The sequence below is a fragment of the Pistacia vera genome, unplaced genomic scaffold, assembly GCF_008641045.1.
Source record: "Pistacia vera cultivar Batoury unplaced genomic scaffold, PisVer_v2 Contig320, whole genome shotgun sequence".
NCBI lineage: Eukaryota > Viridiplantae > Streptophyta > Magnoliopsida > Sapindales > Anacardiaceae > Pistacia > Pistacia vera.
Genome location: NW_022196136.1, coordinates 384,445 through 400,891, shown reverse-complemented (window position 1 = coordinate 400,891; position 16,447 = coordinate 384,445). Strand labels below are relative to the sequence as shown.

The window sequence follows — 16,447 nt, the reverse complement described above, 5'->3', positions numbered from 1 at the left end:
TGGTGACTTGAAGAAGCAAGAAGCAATCTGTTGTAGCCTGTAGTAGTGCAGAAGCAGAATTCCGAGCCATGGCACAAGGAATTTGTGAAGGAATTTGGTTATAAAGATTATTGTTAGAATTAAAGGTTTCCTTGGAACATCCTATGGAATTATATAATGCCAATCAAGCCGCCATCAGTATAGCCAAGAATCTGGTTCATCATGATCGAACTAAGCATGTGGAGATAGATCGATATTTTATCAAAGAAAATATTGAAGAAGGAATTTTTAAGGTTAGCTACACTCCGACAACCGGTCAAACTGCAGATATTCTCACAAAAGCTCTTGCTCGAGCCAACTTCGAAGACTTTGTAGAGAAACTTTGTATGATTAACATCTATACGTTGGCTTCAGGGGGAGTGTTGAAAGTCAAGCCGCTGATTGTATTTATTTGGTTGTTTGTTTCCTTGTTATGTACTAGCTAGTGTATCTCGTTTTTTAGAAGTTTTTATTATTTTAGGAGTTTTTTATTTCTTAATTATTCTTTTCCTTTTACAAGAAGATTGAATTCCTAATTGTCAAATCTTCTTGATTTATTTTTTATTTTTTCCTTTAAGAGAGATTCATTTCCGAAATTGTCTCACTATTGTAACTTATCTATTTCTGTCTTCTTTATTCAATACAGAAGATCACAAAAGATATTGAGTCTGTGTTCTTTCATACTTTCATTGTTTATTTTCTTCACAACCTGACTCTTAACATTAAATGACATTGTTCAACAATGACTACAATTATAGGATTAAACATGAGTGTTCATCAAGCAACAAAAGCATTGTTCAAAATTGGTCCCCAAATAGACAAAAAAATTATTCACTCTGGTCCGCCTGCAAATCAAATAGGACTATTTCTTAATTATTCTTTTCCTTTCCTTTCACAAGAAGATTGAATTCCTAATTGTCAAATCTTCTTGATTTATTTTTTATTTTCTCCTTTAAGAGAGATTCCTTTCCGAAATTGTCTCACTATTGTAACATATTTATTTATGTCTTCTTTATTCAATATAGAAGATCACAGAAGTTATTGAGTATGTGTTCTTTCATACTTTCATTCTTTATTTTCTTCACAACTTGACTCTTAACATTAAACAACATTGTTCAGCAATGACTACAATTATAGGATTAAACAAGAGTGTTCATCAAGCAAAAAAAGCATTGTTCAAAATTGGTCCCCAAGTAGACAAAAAAATTATTCACTTTGGTCCGCCTGCAAATCAAACAGGACTATAACAACACAACTGCGAATTATTCAAAACCAATTAAATATTCCTGAACAAATTAATACATTATGAGCATCAAAAGTTTAATAATAAACTGAAAAAACCAAAATAAAATAATGATAAATAACAATTCGCAATGACACACCTGTCTTTCTTCATATGAATGGTATAACAAACTATTACATAATCGACCTATATATAGAGGATTCAAAGTCATTAATTCTACAACTGATACAATGCATCTCTTCACATTCACAAAAATCAATAATAGACATTATCAATCCATTACTATTCATGCCTATCCGTGCATGTATAACCATTCACAAAAAAAAAAAAAAAAAAAAAAAAAAAAAATGCACAACTTCACATTCACAATGCCAAAATTTTGTACAAAACAATGAATAGAAATGCCAAAGGTTTGTACAAAACAATGAATGCATATGAATTATCGGTATTTATCTGATTAATTAAACAATAAACCAAAAAAAAAAATGCGCCGCTTCACTTTCACATATACAAACCAAAGGTTAACAATGAATGCATATGAATTATTACTATTTATTTGATTAGTTAAACAATAAACCAGAAAAATAAATGCGCCACTTCACATTCACATATACAAACCAAAGGTTTCTACAAAACAATGAATGCATACGAATTATCAGCATCTATCAACAAAATGTCAAAAACCTCTAGAAAACATTGAATGTGAATAGTTTCTACAAACCAAAGCGAATGTGGATGCGAGTAATTTACACAGAACATTAAATGCGAATGTGAACAGTTTCTACAAAGTAAATAGGCCAAACACCTGTACCAATTATAGAGATCCAGCTGGAATCCTACGTGGAGTCCAATTGGCGATCGCTAAAGAGGGTGGGCTTAAGGATTGTATAGATATATAGATAAATTAATGATATTTGGATCAACTGATTTAGATCAAAAACTTGATTGGGAAAGTAAATTTACAAATTTACTCTTTATTAAAATAAAATTATATTTGGCTCTTAAACCCATCTTTTTGGAGGAAAAATAATTTACACCATTAACATTATGAAAGGATGAGAGAGAAGTAATTATTACTTCAATGTTTCCAAGAATAGAGGTTGGAAAGTAAGCATTAATTTATTGTAATAATTAAATTGCTATAAAAAAAAATGTAAAGGTACCCGTTTTATCTCCCAAAGTTGCAAGTGTAATCTCTTATTGCAAACACATGCTTTTTTCTTGTGTCAAACCTTTATCAACCAAAGTTGTAAGTGTAATCCCTTGTTGCAAGTGTAAGAACCGTTTGCAACACATTAATTTTCAACACATTTTCATACCTGCACACCCTTTTATCTCATTTTTGCCAACAAATGAATATGCTAGTTCATATTGTGATAAAATAGTTGTTGGATAAAAAATGTTTTTGTAATTTATTTAAATGTTGTGTGGATAAAATAGATAGAGCTGGATAAAAAATGTTTTATGTATATTGATCTGAATGTTTGATGCCGAAATAATAAGATGACTGAACAATCAAGGAACATTTGATACAAAAACCACCACCGAATGTATCAAGTTCGGATACTAGATTGAATAAGCAACCACAAAAGGTTCTTAAACTTTCATTTAATAAAAATAACAATAAAAAAAACTGCCCTATTACGGCTATAACAACCTTTTTATAGTTTGCCCTAATAAAAAACCCAAGAAAAAGAACGACTAAACAATCAAGGAACAATTGATACGAAAAACCACCACCAAATGTATCAAGTTCGGATACTGGATTGAATAAGCAACCACAAAAGGTTCTTAACTTTTATTTAATAAAAATAATCATAAAAAAACTGCCCTATTACGGCTATAACAGCATTTTTATAATTTTCCCTAATCAAAAAACCAAGAAAAAGAACATTAAACAATGATCTCCAAAAGGTCCCAAAACTTTCAAAAAGTTGTAAAGAAACCCAAAAACTCTAGACGTTTGCAAACACACCCTTGAAAAACATAAAAATGCCTAAAAACCCATCTAAACGATTCTAAAAGGCTAAAAAACAACAAAACTCATTAATCACAAGCCTAACTTATTTGACTATTTCAAAGTGCCACGCCAAAATTCGTCGCATTCTGACATCGTCGGCACTATTAGCACTGTTCACTGTACATCACTGTTCATATGACACTGTATATCACTGTTCATTGCTGCATCAATATTGTGTGGATAAAAAAGACAAAGCCAGATAAAAAAATGTTTTTTGTATATTGATCTAAATGTTGTGTGGATAAAATAGAGAGAGTTGTAAAAAAAATATTTTCCGTATATCAATGTTTTATGTATATGTATTTTGAATATTGATAACAAAGTATTTTTTTTTTCTTAAATACTCTTAATCATCTTAAATCATCATCATCATTATTATTATTATTATTATTATTATTATTATTATTATTATTATTATTATTTATTTATTTATTTATTTATTTGTACAGGTAATCAATTATAAAGTCTCGTATAGAATGAGTATGTCATGTCATTATGACAAAAGTCATTTTCTCTGTATTTGTTTAATAAAATTAGATTGTATTAATTTAAAAAATAAACGAAAATATTAATATATTTATAGATTTCTATTCAGAGAATGTTCATAGATTTTGTACAAGAGATTTTTTAATCTATGCACAGACAACTTAAAATTCGATTAAGTCAACCATTGTAATCCAAGTGTTCATATTTCGTTTGGTATGGTTTTGTTTATTAATAAGTGCTCATTTTTGTGTTGGAAGGAAAACATTATTTATTGTTCAATTTGGAAGGGAACTGTGGAATCCGAAGAGCGAAATGCGGTATTGGAAGCAACTTTCGGCAACAATGAAGATGTTGTTTGAAATTGAATTTTTATCACAAATGTCTTGATTATAATTAAACTTATAATTGTTGGCATGAGTCAAGTGTATAATAACTATTATCATATAATTAAATTAAAATATTGGATTTTGGTAACAAATCTAATATTTTGAAAATATCTTATTAAAATTTGATTTTCAGACTTAGTGATGAGAGAGAGAATTCAATAAAATTTGAAATTACTCTCTCTCACCATTAAATCATTCTTTTTACTTTTTAATTCAGAAAGGATAAATAGGTCTTTTTATACATGGTCATCTTATGAAAAGCCAAATATATCCCTATTTTATCCTGATCAATTGATCCAACAAGCATTTTTGTTAAAAATAAATCTATTCCAAGTCTTAATATAAAGACTAGATCTCTAACTTAAGCGTCGAAGACTCTATGCTAATTAGGGGTGTTAAAAAAAATGCAAAAATTGAACCGAACCGAAAAAACGGTTCGGTTACGGTTCAAAAAATTCAAAAAACTGAATTTCTAATTTGGGAAAAAATAAAAAAAAGTTAACCGAAACCGGTTTTTTGAACCGGTTTTACAAATATATATATTATATATTAAATAAAAATAAAAATATATATTATATATTAAATAAAAAATAATTTCATTTCGAACTTTTATTTATATCAATTTTTAATGTATTTTTAATAGTGACCAATAGATACGTATGAATATTTAATTTTTATTTGGATATGTATTGTTTATATTTATATTTTAATTTAAGAAAAAATTAAAAAAATAAGTTTTATTAAAAAAAAAAGGGAAACCGGTTTTCCCTCCAAACCGGTTTGATTTCGGTTTGAGAATTTTCCTGAACCGAAAAACCAGTTCGGTTTAGAAAAGCAGTTAACCGCTTTTGAACACCCTTGCAGCTAATGGCACCCCCATGAGCCCCTTGACCGTCTTTTGTGCGTGAGAAAGGAACGAGGCCTGTTAAAGTTAGTGTGAAGGCTCTCGGGGTCCGAGCTTCAGGCAACTGAAGACCTGATCCCAGGCTTGGCGACTCCTGTGTCCACCGAGCAGCATAACAGTCGATGGTCCAGGACGTGAAATAACCATATTCAGCACCTACGAGTTTTCGCGGTCAACACTACATTCCATGAAAAAACTTGGGAGACATGGCGCGGGACCATCAAACATGGATTAATTGTAATTGTGATTACCGGTTATTAAATTAAAAAAAAAAAAAAAACTATTATATATGGCAAGCTTAATGCAGGTTAATTTCAAATATCTCCTTGATAATTAACATGCTAACTTAATATAATTTTTTTCCTTGGTTAATACTAAAAGGAAAGATTTACTTTAATAATTAAATACTTTATTGAATTAATTTTGAATTGATTTTTTGTATGTATTTATAATAAAATTAATAAACTTATTACAAATTTCGCTTAGGGATTAAAATTAATTATTATTGTTTAGGTAATCATTTTCTACTATAAATATTTATTTATTAGTTTATTTAATTATTTAGTAAACCATCGAATAAATTTTCAATTTGTTAAATACTTATAAAATAAAAACTTTCAATTAAGCGAACAATATATGTCATTATTATGTAATTCTCAAGTACTTCAAATTTGAACTATTTTAATCTGAGCTTCGTAAAAAATGCCTTGATTTTTTTAATGAATGTATCCTAATAGACTAGAAAGAAAAGAATCAGCAGATCAAATTAAAAGTGCGGTGAAAAGAGTAAATAATATGCTGATTCCCCTTCTGAAATCATCCTCTTATTTAAAAATAACTCTTTGTTTGCTGATTTAGTTTAAACATCACAATGCATAGGATGAACACATAAAGAAAACCAACCAAATTTAGGCAGTAATAATGGAAGTGAATTACACTCTCTTCCTGTCTTCATTAAAATCAATGAATAGTAACCTCTCAGCAATTTTCTCATGGACTATAGAACCAAATTGCTCTTCCTTTCAGTTGCTGGGTTGGCCTTGCATTTTCCACAAATCCCTGGTAACCAAGAAATCAACAAAGATAAAAACAACAAGAGATTAATTTATGTTGATCAAATTCTACAGGAAAAGGCACTTACATCTTCAACCTTTTCCTTCAATGCTCTTACTTGCTCCCTTGAAACTGTCCTCACCTGTATCAGACAAGTAGTATTTTATTAGAGTGCTTCAATGGTGTATTATTTGGAATAATTTGAAAGAGTTTATTTGATAACAAAATTATATTGTTTAAGTTACCTTGTTCACTATCGTCCAAATCACGCCCTCGGTGCAAGGAGGAGTCGAGAGTGAACCTATATATCTGTAGTATTTCCGACTACCGAATTTGACATCTCCGGGATTAACATTTCTAATTTCTTTTTCTTTCCCCCCTAGTGATTTTATGTAGGGGAAAAGCTGAAACAATGAGAGAAAAAAAAAGTAAACAGTAATGAACAAGAAAAGCATCAAATTTCTCAGAGAGAACTAAAATTTTAAACGGAGTACTTCAATGAATGCTAGGAAAACGAAACTTCCTGAAGAATGTTAAGCAAACAGAAGAAAAATCATACCCTTGAAAGGAAAGGATCAGGATGGCCATATTCATACACAATTCCGATAACAGCTTTCTTGTTATCAGAACTTACATGAACCATATGAAGTTCCAACTCATACCTACAATTCAGCAGATAAAAAGTGAATGTGAAAGCAAAAGAAAACATAATCAAGTTTCAAAGAAATTAAAGGAGAAATGAAGCAACCTAGATCCATTAAAAGTATGCTCAGACGGGGTATGCCAGTGACACTGAACTAGTTTATAGTAAGTTCCATTTATGTTAATTTGTCCTGCATCTCCTTTCCATTTTACCTGACAAATGCAACCACTCATTTCAAAATTAGAAATTAAATTCTATCAACAAACAAATACATAATCAATCCCAAGCAATTTTACCATAACATATTCCAACATCTAATCTTGTAAAGATATTAACACTGCTCGAAATAAAAACGCAAGGTTAAAAGAAGAGTGGTAGTAGTTGTTTACTGAAATGAAATGTCCTTTCTGCAAAACAGCAGAAGCCGGATTGTAGTCCCTTTTTAGTTTGCCTAGAGTAGCTGAAACTAGCAAACTTTTGCCAACAAGGTCAATGGGAGACTGCATTTTTCCATTCCCGCAAGTTCGCCAATTTGGGTTGATGTTGCCCCAGCTCTTTGGCCCTTTACCAGTTCCTTCACTGTAGGAGAATGGAGTTTCATGGTCTTCTACATTCCATGAAATCATCAAATTTTAGTTCATCATGACCTTATATAACTAATCATTATAAATTTTAGTAATTCATGCCTATTAATTGTATGATCCTGCATAGCACAAATTCACTATCGTGAAGAAGATTTACTACAGTTTCCAAAATCTGTAGAGAAGCAAAAAGAGAGAAGAAAACAAAGAGTATTTCTTCTTTTCTTTTCATGCAGTTAATTAAGATACAAAGTAAAGGTGACTAGTTTAAACTTTAAAGAAAGAACCTAGTAAGTAAAAAGGAAAATTATGATATGGTCCTGCAAGTAAATAATAAAAAAATCAAAACAAACTAATCACTAAGCAAAGAAGCTAATTCCTTCTTTATTTTAAAGCATGAATTAAGAACCAGACAAATAAAAAGGGACAAAACAAAGAAGGGTCAGGTTACTGTTTTGACAGGTCATACAGTGACATTCGAACCAATAATTAATATCCGTATAGGTTATAACCTTAAATCAAGATTACCCAATAATTGTTCTCAAAATGACAATAAAACTAATTATAATAACTTGTTTCTGTATGAACAAACCAATCTCTTTTAAAACAAAAACGAGACAGAAGCAAGAAAGGGGCAGCCAAATATTTAAATCAATGAGACAAAAAGCAAATAATTTGATAACCATTTTATGCAGAACCAGAACACAGAAGATGACTTAAACAATTGCATGCATGTTAACTAATGGATTAATATCAATTAATACTAACGAATTTCTCAAAAAAAGTATAACATTTACAATGATAAACATAACATTCAAATGAAAGGGACATACCATGTTGAGAAGCATAAGCAGATATAAAATGAAGAAGATGGGATGAGAGAAGAAGAGAAGTGAGAATGAAAAAGATAAAGGATTTGTTGTTGTACAACATGTTGATGTGTGCTCTAACTAATGATGTTTGAGGTAAATGTACTCGTAAATATTTAGAAGACTTATATAGAAAGAAGAGGAAAGAATTATTCTGTGAGTGTTGAGTGGTGATTGTGTTGGTGTTTGTGTCTATTGCATGGTCTTACAATGTCTCTTTTTGCTTTTGTCATGCCATTTTTATACTTTTATATTTATGTTTTCCTCTTCTCTTTTTTAAGCTGGCTAATAAAAAAAGAAATCTGATTCTATATATGACTAGGGATAACAATGGATAACTTGACTCTTTAAGGAAATAAAATCACTGACTTTTTTCAAATCTATCATGGTAAGAAATCTTTTATCATAAATATTATATATATCCAGACCCACTAATTAATATCCCTAAACTTATCCCAACAGAATAGATTTATGAGTTAAAATTGTCATCCTTAACCATGATATGTATTTATTTTTTTAATAAACTATAAATCATCATAAGAATAATGGTTAATAAATATACATTTAAAATTATTATACTAAACAAATATAAAATACAAATGATATAATTAGTTTGTTCATTAGGAAGCTATTGATGGTTTATTTATAGAATGGACAGGAATGATGTGATTATTAATATTTATCCAAATTATTAATATTCTGGAATAACTAAGAAATCAATTTTCTTAATGGATTGTCTGATGAAAGTGTTGATGCTCGATTTTGACATCAACTACTCGCACGTGAGAAATGTTGAGTGGGCTCAAAAGTCATATGTGATTATGGAAGTGTTTAGTTAATTGGGGGGGTGAAAAACAATGTTTAAAGTGGTTCGGATGCTCACAAGGCGAATCCTATGTCCATTGATACTATATTAATGAGTGAAGTCAGGTCGCGCTCAGCGAGCTGAGTTACAATTGGGAGAATACAAATGAGAGGGGGAGAGAGAGAGTATGCTATTCCAGAGTGAAATTAGCCAATCCCACAAATCGGAGAGAAGTCCTCTATTTATAGTGGGATGAACCAATGTAATGATTACCAAATCTGCAAGTATGGTAGATACCGTGCAAATCCATCTCTGCGTCCCATTGCTCACCTGCCCGAGTGATTTCCTCGACTTGTGCAGGGATCGGACACGTGGATGTTTTCCCACCTTTCGCCAACCTAGCGTACACCTACTACACTGGCAGGAGCATGCCGCTCACGTTATCACGTGACGTGGCCGCATCTGAGTGGTCGTAGAACCTTCATAAGCTCTGACCACCCATGCTGACAAGGTTCTACGTTAGCCATTGTAATACCTTCTTTTCTACTAGTATACTTAGAAAATATTCTATGAAAAAATGTACATACTTAATAACTGAAAAGTAGCTGGGCCCAAAATTTTTCTTTACTTAACATATATTATTCTGTACATAGCAAAACCACATATACAAAAGCTTTTACAATGGTGGACAGAATTGCCATTTCTCTCCGCTTGTTGACGTTCATCCGACCGCTTCTCACCTATTTCCTACAAAACATGGAAAAACAACGGGGTAAGCACAAAAATGCTTAGTAAGTAACTCCTTTATCCCTGCGACTTATACTTTGGTTCTTTCCTTACTCTATTCTTTTCTTCTTCATTTTTCTTTCCCTCTATTCTTTCTTTCTTATTCTCGCTAATCATGGTGGAAATCATGGTAACATGCATGAATGAAATGCATATGTAGTAATGCATAGACATGTGTTTTCTTTTCTTCTTTCTATTTCTTATTCTGTTTCTTTTCTTGCTTGATCAAGCTCTTCTTTTCTTTTCATGCTTTTCTTTTCTTTTCTTGTTTTTCTTATTCTTTCTCATTCTTTCTTATTCTTCCTTATTCTTATTCTCAGTCTTATTCTTATTCTTATTCTTTCTTTTCTTATTCTTTGCCGATCGGACTCGGTTGATGCATGGATTCAGAACCCTGACCGTGTGAGTGAGTATAGTCCTCATCTACATGCACTCTTGCAGACTGTACAAATTCTTTCTTCTTCTTAGGCCACTCAATTAAAGTGGCATGCATGTAGAAAATTCTTCTTGGTACAACCCTCATCCACATACACTCTTACGGGCCGTACAAATTCTTGTTCTTCTTATGCCACTCAATTAAGGTGGCGTGTATGTGGGAATTTCTTCTTCTTAACACACACGGGTCCCCCATCACAACAACCTATTCTTTTCTCTTCTTTAGCACTTTTCTTTCTTTAATTCTTTAGTGCTTTTCTTTCTTTCTCTTTATTCTTAAAAATTCTTTATTCTTTCTTGAAGTTCTTGTGCATATGCAAATATATGCGTGTGGATGGCTCATGCTTATGTTTCTTTCTTAAGTGCAATTATGCAATGCAAATATGCAATGTTGCACAAAATTAAGTTTCTCTACTCATGCATATGTTTCTCTTAGGCATTTCATCAAACAATAAGCATGCATACAAAAATTCTATTTTAACCATAATTCTACTTCTTTGTTGGACCATCCATAAGTGGAGTACAACTCCTTTGAATCATCACAAATCCTAGCCAAGAAAATACACTTCATAAATTCTCTTAAACTCTTTCTAAATTCAACCCAACTTCTATCAAATTCCATCAACTCAACCAACCCTTCTCATGTAGAAAACCCATTCATGGATCATCATTAAACTCAATAACAAGTTCCATGCACAAATCTCAAGCATATGAACTTCATATAAAATTCACATAAAACAATCTCTATGATTTACTTGCTCAAACAAAGGTTAGGGTTGGATTTACTTACCTTTTTCTTGAGTAGTTTTACAAAAGCTCACTATCTTTGTTGGACTTGTTCTCTTTCTCAAACCCTAAGCATAAAACTTTATAAGAATTCAACACTTACTCAAATTAATCTCATAACTAGAGCAAGAATCCTTACCTCTTGATGCTTAGAATCAAATCCTTGTCAAAATCCAACCAAAAGCCCTTAATTTCCTTGGATAATTAGATGAAGAGATGAGAGGAATGGAGAGTGGAAGTGGCGTGTGGGTGTATTGAATGGGAGGGTTTGTAAAGCTAAACCCTTAATATCTCATATAAATAAGCACTCTTTCCCATTTTGCCCTTACTCTATCTTGGAAATAACATCCTTGTCCTTTAATCCTTTACAAATACACCCCTAATCCAATGCATTCTCCTTGAAATTTCCTTGCATTTCACTCCCCACTTTTCCTGCTAATTAGGGGTAGAATGGTCACTTCACCCCTATGAAAATTTTCTCTAGAAATTTCACAAGAAAAATCAGTCGACTCTTCACCCCAGCGAAGGTGGCGAAAAAATACAGAGCGTACGTCGCCACGGCGAAGTCTGCACTTCCATGCTTTCGCCAATCCTTCACCAAAATCAGGACATCCAAGCAACTTCAACAACTTACAAACTTAACCAAGGGTCACCAATCAACAATAACAACATATCAATTTAACCTAGGGCCAACAAACAACACCAAGACAAAAATAAGCTTACAAAACTACATGCCTCAAAAAGGGCATTACAGCCCTACTTTTCTAGGCACAACAGAAGTCCTCTAGTTTTTAAGGTTTGAGAATCGAACCTTGAAAACTACACAATTATGCCTTGATTTGAGATGTGCCAAATGACGATTGATCGATCCGACCTGGCTGCGAGGAGGTCGCAAGACATTTCTGTATAGGCGACCTGAAATGGTCCTCTTCTACTAGGTTTACGACCTGGACCAGGCCTTATTCAGTGCCATGCTGATGAAACTCTTATCCTGACTGAGGTCTGCGACCTGGATATACTTAGCGTATTTTTTGGCTGGAGGCAAGAAGTCACATCGCTTCACAACAGATGGGACGAAGAGTGTTTTACCTAACGACCTCTTTAGATGTCATCCGTTGTACTTTGGCAGCTAATACATTAATGAAACACCTTTTGCTCTAGCAGACGTGTCCTATGCGCAATAAGTGTCAACCATGCGCATTAAATGTAAGCCATGCTGAAACGAAATTCCTTATTAGAACATTAAATGCGGAGGAATGCACATTTAATGTGGAAGAGGGAAACGAGCCGTTGCTTGATTATTTCAACAGAGGGAAATGACGATTTGATTTCTCGAAGCGTGACGGTTACTCTTTCCCGTTGATTGATGACACGTGGTCGCGATCAACGGTGAGAGGTGATTTTCGTTCAAACGTCGCTTGATTTTGAGAAAACCAAGCGCAACTTCCTTCACTATAAAATCTCAGGCTCACCTCAAGCAATGTCATAATACTCACTTTTGTAAAGAGAACAAGAAGCTTTCGCGAGACTTGATTTTCCACCTTTCAGATTGGTGCGCACTTGATATTCAGAGCAGGAGGATCAATCTTCATATTCGAGAGGTAAAGATGATTCTTTCATTGCCTTTTATTTTTTTGTTTTTTTACGATAGTCATGCGATAACGGTGAACGTTTGCTTGTGGTTGATCGGAGAATAAGCTTTCTCCTAGGGTTTGAGTCTTTGGGGGTGGCCCCTAAGGATTCTTTAGGGTTTTTCTAGGGTTTAAGGAAGATGGTGTTTACCTTTTTCTTCCACGTCATCGTACGAAATTGTGTACGACGACTGAGCAATTCCTGCATGTCGCTCTTTTTTAGACCGCAGAAGAAATGGACCCTTCAGCAGCCAAGACAGATGAGGGAATGAGCTCGTTGGTACAGGATGACCCAGAAGGTCCCTCTTAGGAGATTCTATCAATAGCCACAGCAGAGGAGATTCCAAAAGCTGTAGACCAATACACACTTAGCGTAGATGTCTACCAACATAGGACGTACACAGCTCGGAATCTGCCAGAAGGAATGGCTGCGATCTCCGAGAACATTTTTAAGTGTAGAGCGCTGATTCCCTTCCACCCTTTCATAAGGTCGGTCCTCGATCACTTCGAGGTCGCACCGTTACAGCTAACGCCGCACGCATATATGATAGTCATGGCTATGTATATCGCATGCGACGAGAATGGCTTAGGTGAGCTGACTGCGCTAGAGCTCGGCTGCTCGTATTATTTGAAGAAGAGTAAAGACAAAGACTCTTTTTACCTCTCGAAGTGATCTACGATCGAGAGAGGAATACATAGCTACCCCAACAATGTCAGGGCGTATGAGACAAAGTTTTTCTTTTTTCACTATGACGGCATTTGCCAATTTAAGGAGCCGGGTAGGTTTTCCTTTCTCTTTCTTAGCGAATTTTCTTTCTTTTTACCTTTGCTAACGAGCTTTCTTTGTTTCTTTGCAGTAAACAAGACGACCAGGTTATTGGCTCTCGCTGATTTTGATAGGATCATTACTTTCGGTCTTCTGTCTGAATAGAGTCGCGATGTGAGGTTGCTCATGATGATCGCAAACTTGGGAAATACGGGTTTTTCAACCCCGAAGCGACCTTGGAAACCTTACCTAGTAAGTACTCATGACCTTATCCAAACTTGATGTTTGCATGGGGCGAACTGTTATACTAACGATGTTCGCATGCAGTGACCATGCCACCCAAGGTAACTAGGTCACTAAGAGTGAGGGAGCTTGCCTTCCCTCGGGTTGGTGTAATAGGACCAGTCGAGGTGGCCCCCAACGGTCCCCCCGTCAGAGAGACACCGACAGCGACGCCGATTTGACTAGCAAGTGCTTCCCAGCCTGCGGCTGCTCATCCCAAGCAGAAGACTATAGCCCAAAAGTCCAAAAAGAGGAAGCAGCTTTGGGTCGAGGAGTCTGAGCCTGAGTCTGAGCCGAAGGGCTTAGGCATTCAGCCTAGGAGGTCGTAGCCTTACCAGGCCTTCCGCTCAGGGAAGCCTCTTAGGGGTGCGACCAATGTCACCATTGCCCCTGAAGGTCCGTCAATGGGTCAAGGGGAGGTCGCAGACCCCGGGAGAAGAGCGGGCAAAGAACTGGTGGGCGAGGTGCCACCTACCCCAAGGATGGGCACTCCCGTGCTAGACTCCGTGGGGTAATTCCCAGAGCATCTGTAGCTGGCGATGTTTACCCTACTAGAGTGCCAGCTCGTAGAGGCATTCGAATAGTTCATAGCTTCTAACCCCGTAAACCTAATGACCATGGCCTTCCAGCATCAAAGCACGGTAAAGCGATTTGTCCTCGTCGAGGACTTTCTTACATTTCCTTACTTTTTTAACGGAAAAGAATTTAATCCTTTGCTCTTTTCACTTTGTAGTCTCTACTCGCCGTGGACCTAGCCCAGTAGAAGACTTAGTTGAGGGCTACTGAGGGGCTGGTCGAGCTGAGAGAAGAGAACGCGCAGCTTAAACAGGACTTAGAAGCCGCCCAAGCAGAGAGGAAACTATCCACTGTTCAGGCGAACCAATATCTATCTGAGAGGAATGATGCACTTCGTACGGTGGATTTCCAAAAGGCTGAGGTGGAGAAAACAGGAGAGGTGGTTAAAAAACTCCAAAGGACAATGGCCAAACTCACCAAAGAGGCTAGCGAGAGAGAGCTAGAGCTACAAGCGAACTCCAAGCGGGCTTTGCGAGCAGAGCAAGAAAGAGCGTAGTTATGGGAAGCCACCGAGAAGCAGAGGTGGGCACTTGAGGCCGAACTCCAATTTGCCCAGGGTCACGTCGTTTTGCTGACCGAAGAGATGCAGCGACAAAAGCTGGAGATTGAGAGGAGGGCTACCGATTGGACGATTCAATCCATCTATGCCCTTCGATCGAAGAATCCCACCATAGACCTTACCGACCTCTCCGACGATTACTAGAGGATCCTCACTTCTTTGGCACGGGCCGACAATGAGGAGGAAGGTCAAAGGCCTGATCCGGAAGATGAGCATCCGGAGGAATATGTCCCTGAGGAACTTGTGGCCAACCAAGTGATCGACGACCAACCTAGGGATGCTGAGGTCGCACATCCAGGACCTAGGGATGCTAAGGTCGCACATCCAGGACTTGGGGATGAAGGCCAGTGATGGCTTCTTTTTTTTTCCATGCTTGCTGATATGTACTTATTTTTATTTTACAATAAATAAAGAGATCGTTTCCTTAATTATTTGTGAGTACTTATAATTTTTCGTACCCCACAAACTTTACACATGTGGACACGAGGTCGCTTTCTAATATCATTCGTACAAAAAATATCTATGCGAACAGAATCATATACATGTGGGAAATGACATTACAAAAGAGCTTATCTTATTTACAAGTTTTGAAAAAGTAAGTCTTTGCAAGGAAATTAGGAAAACAAGTTCAGAATTACTGATAATATGGGCGAAGATGTTCAGCGTTCCAAGCTCGCGATACTTCAGAATCGTTCAGTCTTTTAAGGTGATAAGTCCTCGATCTTATCACTTTAGCAATGCGGTATGGGCCTTCCCAATTCGGCCCCAATAATCCCGCACTTGGTTCTCGTGTACCAACAAGGACTTCTTTCATAACAAGATTGCCGACATGGAAGTCTCTTCTTCTAACCTTAGAGTCGAAGAATCTTTTCGTGTGCTGTTGGTAGGCTGTTATCCTTAGCTGAGCCTTGCTGCGATATTCTTCAACTAAATCCAGACATGCGCTCATAAGCGCCTCATTGTCTGTTTCATCAAACAGGTCTCTCTGAAGTGAACCAGTTCCCACCTCCACAGGGATCATCACCTCGCAGCCATGTGCCAGCGAGAAAAGAGTTTCTGAGGTAGCGGTTCTCGGAGTTGTCATGTATGCCCATAGGACTTCAGGGAGGTCGTCAACCCAATTACCTTTAGTAGTGCCAAGTTTGGCTTTTAGAGTATGCTTGATGTTCTTGTTGATAGTTTCAACCTGACCATTTGCTTGTGGTCTTGCAACAAAGGCGACCTTTTTGTGGATTCCCAGCTCATTGCAAAACTGCTTGAATTCCTCGTTGTCGAATTGCTTCCCATTATCAGAGATAAGAGTATGAGGAATTTCATAGTGGCATACTATGTTTTTGAAGACAAAGTCCTTGAGCTTTTTGGTGGTGATTGTGGCCAAAGGTTCGGCCTCGACCCACTTAGTGAAGTAATCCACCACGACCACCGCATACTTGACCCCTCCTTTACCAACTGGAATGGGTTCAATAAGATCAATTCCCCACATAGAGAATGGCCAGGGGCTGGTCATGGTTACCAGCTGGTGGGAAGGAGCTCGTGGTATGTTCGCAAACCGTTGGCACTTATCACACTTTTTCACAAAGTTGAAGGTGTCTTCTTGGAGTAGAGGCCAGTAATACCC

The 16,447-nt window shown here is 35.8% G+C and overlaps 1 protein-coding gene across 1 annotated transcript; it reads right to left on the bottom strand.

The window, feature by feature from the left end:
- Nucleotides 1–5,884: 5,884 nt before the first annotated feature.
- Nucleotides 5,885–15,913, bottom strand: LOC116137004 (alpha carbonic anhydrase 4-like). Its single transcript, XM_031422685.1, has 9 exons — nucleotides 15,560–15,913; nucleotides 12,798–12,996; nucleotides 8,168–8,284; nucleotides 7,143–7,360; nucleotides 6,859–6,965; nucleotides 6,670–6,772; nucleotides 6,356–6,514; nucleotides 6,199–6,252; nucleotides 5,885–6,116 (listed from the first exon to the last, which is right to left on the bottom strand). The coding sequence occupies exons 1-9, from the start codon at nucleotides 15,911–15,913 to the stop codon at nucleotides 6,048–6,050; spliced, it is 1,380 nt and encodes a 459-aa protein (XP_031278545.1). The 3' UTR covers nucleotides 5,885–6,047.
- Between the last annotated feature and the right edge of the window lie 534 nt (nucleotides 15,914–16,447).

Bases quoted from the DNA above. Each gene is read 5' to 3' on its own strand.
- LOC116137004 (XM_031422685.1), bottom strand. From the start codon at position 15,913: ATGACAACTCCGAGAACCGCTACCTCAGAAACTCTTTTCTCGCTGGCA. The intron at 8,285-12,797 runs GTAAACACCATC...AAACATCATTAG, and splicing joins CGATGACGTGGAAGAAAAAG to TTAGAGCACACATCAACATG. The intron at 7,361-8,167 runs GTATGTCCCTTT...CATGGAATGTAG, and splicing joins TGCTTATGCTTCTCAACATG to AAGACCATGAAACTCCATTC.